The sequence below is a fragment of the Octopus bimaculoides genome, chromosome 8 (genome assembly GCF_001194135.2).
Source record: "Octopus bimaculoides isolate UCB-OBI-ISO-001 chromosome 8, ASM119413v2, whole genome shotgun sequence".
Taxonomy (NCBI): Eukaryota; Metazoa; Mollusca; class Cephalopoda; order Octopoda; family Octopodidae; genus Octopus; species Octopus bimaculoides.
This window is the reverse complement of record NC_068988.1, coordinates 28,242,383-28,252,250: the sequence shown is the minus strand read 5'-3', so window position 1 is coordinate 28,252,250 and position 9,868 is coordinate 28,242,383. Positions and strand designations below refer to the sequence as shown.

The 9,868-nt window shown below is 33.6% G+C and overlaps 1 protein-coding gene across 1 annotated transcript in view; it reads left to right on the top strand.

The window, feature by feature from the left end:
• The window catches only part of LOC106871354 (bromodomain-containing protein DDB_G0270170), a 153,120-nt gene extending 144,349 nt beyond the window's left edge, over positions 1-8,771 (top strand). The window contains exons 9-12 of the mRNA XM_014917762.2: positions 827-963; positions 1,439-1,542; positions 2,672-2,838; positions 5,125-8,771. Of these exons, the coding sequence (XP_014773248.1) occupies positions 827-963; positions 1,439-1,542; positions 2,672-2,838; positions 5,125-5,143 (427 nt within the window). The 3' untranslated portion in view covers positions 5,144-8,771. The remainder of the gene's footprint in view (positions 1-826; positions 964-1,438; positions 1,543-2,671; positions 2,839-5,124) is intronic.
• Positions 8,772-9,868: the final 1,097 nt, after the last annotated feature.

Here is a 9,868-nt window from a genome sequence, read left to right as displayed (position 1 = left end):
TGGTTCTGACTTCAATTATCCATTATTTTCTCACCCATTACAATTATTGTAAACCAGTCTCTTGATGCTGAATGCAATTGGAAACTCATTCTATAAACAGAATCATTTTTGAATAGTTTTATTGTTGAAGTTTTAATTTATTCTCCTCTTTATGTTATTCTATGAAAATCTTGAAATGAAAAAGTCCAAAAAATATAATTAGTTTTTTTTTTTCTCTTGTCTATTTTTGGCATTTCACAACACCAGGTGTGACATTTTCCAATGAATTCTATGAAAATAGAATATTTTATCCATTATATGCCATAGAAACAGTATTAAATTAAAATTTCCATCTGTATATCATACTTAATGTATATACGCCATTGAAAGGCAAATTCACTGCAGTATTTTTCCAGAAATAACATGTTATGGATGTATTTTGTTTAAAAACAATACATATGGAGGGAGACGAAAATTGACCAAGCAGTAGCTAGGACGCCAAATGCATTTTTGGCCACAGTGAGCTTTGTTAATGGCATGTACTCGCAGCCAGCTGCATGCTAAAATGAGATTTGTTGCCTCTGATATATAGGAAAACAGTGAAAAAACATTCACTAGTATTGTGGGGCCAAAATACATCTAACATTGTTGTTTGCTGCTGCTGAAATGATTTGTGTCTGCCTCCATCATATATTATGTTTATACAGACAGTACATTCATAAAAGATGTTATTTCTGCACAAATACTGCAGCAATTTTGCCTATCAGGATGTATTTACATTAAATAAGATATATAAATGGCTCTTTCAAATTATTTAAATTTTTTTCTTTTTTCTTTTTTTTTTCAGTCCAACGCTACATGTCCGATTAAATGACCATATTATGGTACGTGGAAACCGGACAGGACATATCCGTTACATTGGTCATCTTGATAAGATGGATTCAGCAAATACAGTGTTTATTGGTTTGGAACTTGATGCCCCAGGTAAAAGCTTTGCTCTTTTCTAACCCTTCTCCACTCTCAAAAGACTAGTTTGTGTGTGTGTGAGAGAGAGAGAGAGAGAGAGTTGGGTGCAGGCATGGCAGTCAGATTAAAACCTGCTTCACGACCACATAGCAGTGTTTGTGGAACATCAGTGTGTGTGTGTGCGCATGCACATATATGTTTGTGTCATTTTAAATGACATGTAGTTCATACAAAAGTGATAACACCGCAAAAGAATGAAGCTCGGGTAAACTTAACCATTTAGTATATATAAGGATGGGAAAAATATATATGAGAAAAAGTACTGAGAGCAATATAACTGATTGAAAAAGAAGAGAAATCTGTGGAGGCAGTGCTCCAGCATGGGAAATAGAAACCAGTAGAAGCATATCAGTTCATAAAGTAAATTCTCTACCAATATATTTTGAATTTCATTCTGTTCAATGTCCCCCAAATTCTTTCTCTTTTTTTCCAGTTGGGGTCAACGACGGCTTTTTCAGTGGAAAAAGATACTTTGAATGTCTAAAAGATTATGGTATGTTTGTCACCTTCAATGAGGTTGTTTGCTTGGTTAAAAAGGTAATTTATCACAAGGTAGCTGCTGCTGCTGTTATATTCCTCTTTCTTTCGACTGTTTTCTTTCATTTACTCATTGTTTTCACTCCTTTCCCTAGGTGCCTCTCAATTATGGACCCATTGTATATCATCATCATCATCATCATCAAACAACGGTTTCCATATTGGCATGGGTTGAGCAGTTTGACAGGGGCTGGCAAGGCCAGGAGCTGTGCCAGGTTTCATTGCCTGTTTTGGCATGGTTTCTACAGCTGAATGCTCTTCCTCATGCCAACCACTTTACAGAGTGTACCAGGTGCTTTTTTACATGGCACCAGCATAGCTGTTTTTTATGTGGCACAAGCTCACAAAACAAGGTTCTCTCAGCTAAGAGAGAGAAAGAGATAAAGTGAGAGGGGTGGGGAGAAATTATAAAGACAGTTTGTCAATAATGCCCTGTTACACCTCTTCCAAACACATATGTGAAGCATTCCCAGATGGTTGGGTAGTTTGTTTCCCACCATGTGGTCTCAAGTTCAGTCCCACTGTGTAGCACCTTGGACAAGTGTCTTTTACTATAGCCTTGGACCAACCAAAGTTTTGTGAGTAGATTTGGTAGATGGAAACTGAAAGAAGCCTAGTGTGTGTGTGTGAACTCTTGTCTTGGCATCTTGCAATGATTGTAAACAAGCATCACCATCATACAAGCAATGTTGTTTGTTTTCAGTCTTTTGTGAGAAACATGTCTGGCAATATTCAGCAAAAACATATCAGACTATGGGGAAATATTACGTTGCTTGGAGACAGGTGATGATTGGCAAACAGGAAGAGAATCTGTCTGTAGAAAATCTACCTCAAAAAACTCCATTTCACTGATGCAAGCATGAAAAGTGAACATTAAAATGATGATACACACACACACACACACACACGTGCACACAGAAAGACAGATCTACCTAAGTACCTAAGACATATATGTTCTTAAATTTCTTTATATGCAATGAAAGTACAGTTTGAAATAGCTTCATGAGTTCAATTACTATCAAATGTACTAATTACACTAATTCCCTCTGTAAAAATGTCATTCTATCATTCTTCTTACTCTGTCATTTTTCCATTAATTGTAAACACAATGTTAATTTTTTGTTTTTAGGTTTCCAGTATTAAACAAGCTTTAGGTATGTCTGTTCCAAGCAAAGAAACTTCTGAGCCCCTGTGCAATTCAGGTGCTGATATTTTGGACCAATTCTCGTGTAGAAAAACTAGAGTAAAAAATGACAGCAATGAGGTAGAGATTGAAGAGCAAGTAGCACTTTTAAGGTAAGAATCAATAATCAGACATCCTTACTAAGAAACTAAGTTTGTTTTAGAAAACAGGAAGCTGGTCTCAGAAAATATCAAAAGTAATTTTCAGGAACAAAAATTAGTTTTACACTGTAAGGAAGAAACAAAGAAGAGTTGAGAATTTAAGACAATGATCCCTGTAACTGGAAAACTACAGAAGACAGTTGCATGAAGGCAATATTAACAGCATTAGCAGCATGGTGGATGCATGAATAGAAAACAGAAACTAATAAGAGGGAATGCTTTTTTCAGCCAAAAAGCAGGTTTATCAGTCAAGGGAGACAATGAGTAAGAGAGTATGCAAGTGAGTATGATGAAATGTGAAAGTAAGCAAAGTAGGAGAGTTATGTTTCTCAGCAGAGGAGAGCTTAGTCAAGGGAAATAATAGGTAAAAACTATGTGTATGGGTGATTGTTTGCATTTTTTATCAAGAATGTTCTTTATCCATGTCGGTAGGTGAATGTTAAAGATAGCTTACATATCAGAGGGCTCTCCTATTATCTCCCTTGACTTAACCTCTCTCCTGCTGAGAAACATAATCTCTCTTTGTTTACCTTGCTATTATAGACTCCCCACCTGCTTACCTTATTGTCCTTCTTAACTGGTAGACTTTTTTGGCTAAAGGCACCATCACCTCCTACCCCTTCCATCAATCGTTTAGTCAGTCACTTAGTGAATTATTCTGCAACATTATAAATTACTCTGTAATATTACAGCACACATTGCTTTCACAGAACTTGCTGTGAAATCAGGAAATGAAAATTTCCTTTTTGTAGAAAATAAGACAAAATCCTGGCTGTTGTTAGTGACTCTCAAAGATAATTTACATGATGAGGCAAAGTCTAGTCTCTTTTTTTTTTACTTGCAGGATATCTAGGAGCATGTTTCAGTCTACTAAACTTCATCAGTCTATTCAAGCTTGTTTAATCAATTAGTGACAAAGATTATTCTAAGAGAGAAAAGGTTTTCTGAATGAGTTTCAGTCAGTTTTGAATTGTGTAATTAAAAGATGTTGTCAAATAATTAGGAGTTACTTCCCTTTACTCATTCTTTTTATTTTATAATTATGCAAATTACACTGGCTAAAAATTATACTTATTCTTTTTTTTTCTGTGTAAAAATCTTTGCTTCAAGTATTTGAGGTTATAACTATGAGGTCTTGTAGACCAAAGCATATCCATAGATTGTCCCTTGCTTACAAAGATCAGGCTTTTCCATAGCTTCTAGATTGAATTAGAGAAAGTAATTCTTGAAAATTATTTCCTTTCCTTTGGTGGTCATTAAAAATAATTTCAATTAAAGAAGTTTTTCACGCGACATTCACTACGCTTTTTATGTATCTAAATTCATACCATTTCCCTTAAGTTAAGTTATATATATTGATCAACATTTGAACAAAGAGATGGTTGAACCACAATGGATGTCTTGATTCTATTTTCATTTTCCTTTTCTCTATGTATCCACACTTAATTTATAAATAAATAAATAACTTTATAGATTCACTTCAACATTTGAATTTAATTTGTGTCAAAATATTTTCGTCGTTTTCCAACCACGACCTGTTCACTGACAAAATTTCGTGCTGCAGTGTCAGTGAGCAGGTCATGGTTTCAAAGCAACGAAAATATTTTGACACAAATTAAATTTAAATGTTGAAGTGAATCTAACGGTTTTTTTATGTGTTTTTAAATGGCTTATAAATACCTTCCACACTGCAATTGTTTTTGTTTCAGCACATGATCTTAGATCAAGTTACTTGCTATGCAAGTACATCTCTGTAAATAACTTTATATAGGCGTAGGAGTGGCTGTGTGGTAAGTAGCTTGCTTACAAACCACATGGTTCCGGGTTCAGTCCCACTGCGTGGCACCTTGGGCAAGTGTCTTCTACTATAGCCTCAGGCCGACCAAAGCCTTGTGAGTGGATTTGGTAGACGTAAACTGAAAGAAGCCCGTCGTATATATATATATATATATATATATATATATGTATGTGTGTATATGCTTGTGTGTCTGTGTTTGTCCCCCCAACATTGCTTGACAACCGATGCTGGTGTGTTTACGTCCCCGTAACTTAGTGGTTCGGCAAAAGTGATCGATAGAATAAGTTCTAGGCTTACAAAGAATAAGTCCTGGGGTCGATATCACATATTAAATTCATTTCTTGTTTTCCTTTTTTATTTGTTTGTTTGTTTTTGTGTTGCATTTCTTTGTATTGGATTATAATATTAATGGTGTGTTTCGTTGTTGTTTATTTCCCCAGTGAAAGCATTCGCCTCTGACACCAATTAAAGTACCTGACTCTCGGTACCATTTGTACATATGGATTGTCTTGGAGCAATTGTCTCCCCCCCTCAATGAAGTGGCAGGCAGCAAACTGAGAGGAAGTCACAGTCAAAACAGTTGAAACAGATTTTGTCAACTTTCAGATGTATTATATTTTGTCCTTGAAATTTTTTTTTTTTTTTTTTTTAATTCTTGAAAATTGTTTTGTCACAAATTTTGACTGTTACAATAATAAGCCTCCAGTTGTAGTTGCTTTTCTTTAATGCCATAATGAGATCAGCATATTATACTGAAATAAGCTATATCTGAAGAATTCCTTCTGGTTCAAACACATCTAATGTTTCCCCAGGTTTCGTTCTGCTGTTTTGTCATGGAATGCTTTTGGAATCGACAGCATTTTAAGTATCACAGTTGAGATGTATTAATCTGCGGATATGTTGTTACAGGCAGGCTTGCAGTATAATCTGAGATGTCTTTCAAGAACTGCACCACATATGCTGGTTGTTTGGGAGTTATATTTCTATGAAACTTACTGGGAATTTTTAATGTCTCTATGGTTTTGTGGTTAGCGTGTAACAGCCATTCAGCATTAATGTTTGTAATGTTTCTAATCAATTTCATAACCTGATGTATTTAAATATGCTAAATATGTTTTATGGAACAATGTGTGAACAGAACGTTGAATCTTTGGCCTCTTCCATAATCAAGCTATAAAACAAACTTCTAAATTCCATCTTGCATACACACACACATGTGCATATGTATGTGTGTGTATATATATATGCATATATGTGTATGTACGTGTGTGTGTGTGCGTATATATATATATATATAGTTGAGATTTAAAACTTCACAGCTCCATTATTCAAGTTTTATGAGAGGCTAAGAATGATCTTCAGCTAATCAATCAAGTAACGAAGATGTGAAATTTTATATCTTAATATGCATGCACACACACACATACAGATAATTTTGTACATACTTGAGACTACAAGTATTGACCACTCTCTACTTTGTGTAATACCATTTTAACTAAATTATATAAGTTTTGCTTGAAAGTAATTTGGGAATTCAGGCAATAATATATTCTTATATATAATGAACAATGTTTTAGAGTTTTTTTTTTTCCTTCCTCCTTGTATATTGAGAACCAGGTACTTCTTTTCTATTTGAGAATTCTTTAATCATCCTCTCATATTTAGGCTTTTCTTTTAAAATCTGTTTCAGAATTTCTATTTGGTATCACTTAGTGTTAGTAGGCTACGATTATTTTACTTCTTTCTGTGATGTAGACTCAGTTACACAAATTTTACAACTTCTTCAAAGGTAATTCAGTGATTGCTCTTAATTATACATGTTTATTTTAACTTCCTTCTTGATATTGACAGGATCAGTATTAACAAAATATTACAAACAAAAAAAAAGCATTCAAGTTGAGAGGAATGTAGTGTTGGTGTACCAGTCAACATTCAATATATCTTTGAAGATAAAAAGTGTTAGAATGAACTGGTTCAGTGAACAGACTGAGCGGTCACTAATACATATACTAGTGGCAGTCTTTGAAAATGTTATGAAACAGCTGCTATTATTAGCTGCATCGAATCAACAGCTTATAATTCAATAATTCACTACCTTACTGAATGCCTAGCAGCCAATCAGCTTTGCTGTCTCATTAAACATTGGGTCAAAAATATGTCCTATTTTGATTTTTAATTATTGATTATCAATTTTAAGATATTGCATTTTAAAGATTATCGTGGTTTCACGATTGAAAATCAAAATCCATCACTTGAAATGATGAATAATTAAGTTTAATTTTGTTTTAACAGCTTGATAATCAGTGGTAAGAGAGGTACAAAGGAAAGTGATTGAATACAGACTTGTGTTTGTATCATAAACGCTTCACATTTGGGTCATCTATTAATGATGTTCTGGTGACATTGTATGTTCTTGGGCAAGTTATTTAACTCTTGTTTCAGTCTATTTAGCTGAAAAACGAGTCTCTAGCCTGCCTGGGTAAAAGTTAACCTGTAATAGACTAAATATTAAGCAAGGGGAAGCTTTATCTTTCATCTACTTAAGGATATCCAGAATAAGGGATAATCACCCATCCTTTGAACTGTTGCTTCAGTTGAAGAAAGGATGAACATTTAACCTCTTTGACAAATAATTTTACTGGCTTCATGAAAGGTATTTTCTTTTCAAATATTCAACTAATATTTCTATTTAAATTCTCATTTAATCTTTCCAAATGAAAGGAAAGGTGATTCAATGCTCAGAATATTTCTGATTAATTTGTTGGTTGCTGTCTTCTTTTTGTCTTCTCCAACCCAAATCCACCAAATTTGTTATTGTTATAATAATAACTAATAATTCTATTATTACCATATGTTATAAACCATTCTTTCTGAAAAGTGCTTTCTGTGTCCTTTTCTTAACTCAGCACAAAATAACTATTGCTAGAAATACATCAGAAAAGAATATTCAGAATTATTTCAGCTCCTAGAGTTTGCTAGAATTACATTCCTTCAAGTCTATTTATTTTTATCGTTTTCGCCAGTGTTGCTGCTGTACAGATATTAACTTTAGTGATTCTAAATTACCCTCTTATAAATAATATTGAAATTACATTTACACTGGTCCCCCACTCAGTTTAATAATCTATTAACTTCTGGCCTTTCTTTGTGTGGTGTTGGTGTCCTACTGTTCTTCATTTTACATTAAAAAAATCTGTCTGGCCAAAGGTAAGTTTTTGTTTCTTTCTCTCAAAACAATGGATGATAATTAGGACCAGATTCTTAATTCTTTAATTATCCCCAGAACCAATTCTCTCCCCCATCTATTTTTTTTTTTTTTTTCACACTTTAAAAATTGTTTTTGATTCCGACAAAGCACAAAATGTGTTGCTAAAATGAAATACTTCTTAATAAAAATTCAATATGTATTTTTTTTTTCAATGAAAACAGAGCAAGTATATTTCAGTGTCAGATGTTATTGTATAAAAAAAAACAAATGTCCTCTTATCAATCTGCGACGATAGTTACTTTCAGTGGCTGTTAAACAGAAACAGCCAAGAAGTGACTTGAAACTTAAACCTTTTTTCCAAAAACGTCTCCAGCTAACTGGTCCGGTGACAACCCAGTCAAAGTGGAATATAGTTTGATTCACCTCATCAATTCAAACTAATCTCTGTAATTCATCAATCATCGATTTCTTTTTTGAGCCTTTTTTATTTTTTATTTACTTCCACAAAACTTTATTCATCTCTATTCATTTTCAAGATGTCTGTTTTGATTGGGTTATTATTTTCCATCCACTTGTTAATATTGTTTGTCCATTGTGTGACCTGGTCAGACAGAATGGCTTTAACACTCTGTAGAGACTTTGCTGAGAGTAGCAGTCCCATCTTATTAAACTGTCAAATGTTGCTCTCTTACTAACAATAACTGTCATTCTTTCAATGGTCTGAGATATGTATGTCTACAACTGTGTGTGGTCTGTATGTATGTGTATGTTTGTGTGTGTGTGCATATATATATATATATATATATATATATATATATATATATATATACTCATTCTCCCCTCCTCAGGTTTGTATAATAAAGTTTTCCAGCAAAGCAATGAATGCATCATTATTTTTCTCTTTGAGTTCCTTGCAGTTTGTTTAGAACAGTAAAGTTCCTCAATGCAATATCAATATTTCTATATCTTTCGTCTCGTTTGCTGTGCATTGCTGCCTTTTTTCTTTGTTTTTTTTTCTTATAATATTTGAGTTGTAAACAGTTATCAACAACCAGGTGAAACACTGAAGATAAATCCCAAATTAATGATGGTGCACTTAAAATTTAAACAAAAACAAAACTGGTTTTAACAATTATATTAATAGATACAGCAAGTGTTTTCATAAAATTAAATGTTATTCTTTTTCAATTTATGAAAAAAAACCCATCTTCCCAACAATCACAGAACCTACTACAATGGAACGTCTTGTGCTGCCTTATCCTGCTAGAAATAGCAAATGAAATCCCCTTCAAATCACAACCTACCATACTAGGGAAGGAAAGAACATAACTTTAGTAGATAATATATTCCAACATGAGGCAATGCTTTTGATCATAAATCTATGCTGACCAGAAGTTAAATAGTGGACATAAAGCTTACATCTCTTTTCTAATATTAGTCCCTGCTTCTTTGGAATTGCCAACTGTGTTAGTTCTATTTAACCTTTTTGTTACCGTATTTCTGTTAAAATACACTACCATTGTGTTGATTAGTTTTGATAATAATGAAGAATTTCCTGAAATAACTTTGTCATTGTTAAGCTAGTGTTTGGAACATGAATATGAAATTTTGATGGAAGGTTTAAATTCAAAGAGGGGGAAAGTTTATTTCAGAAGACCAGGGATGGTCTCAGGAAGGTTGGTATCAAAAGGGTTAAACTTATTTGATGCTGTCATCTCTTTCTCTTGTTACCTTCTTGCCTCACTTTTTCAGGCCTAAAATTACACCAGCATTTTATGCCTGCTTTTTCTATATCAGCATGTGATGGTCACTTTTTCTAAGGCAGAATGCTTTCCCTGCCACCAATCCTTTGCCAAAATCCTTCTTTTACAACTCAGTCTCTGACCAGTTTCTTCTCCGACCATAAAAGTCCAAGCAGGATGTCAGACATAATGGTTTCAAATTTTAGCACAAGGCCAGCAATTTTAACGGAGTGA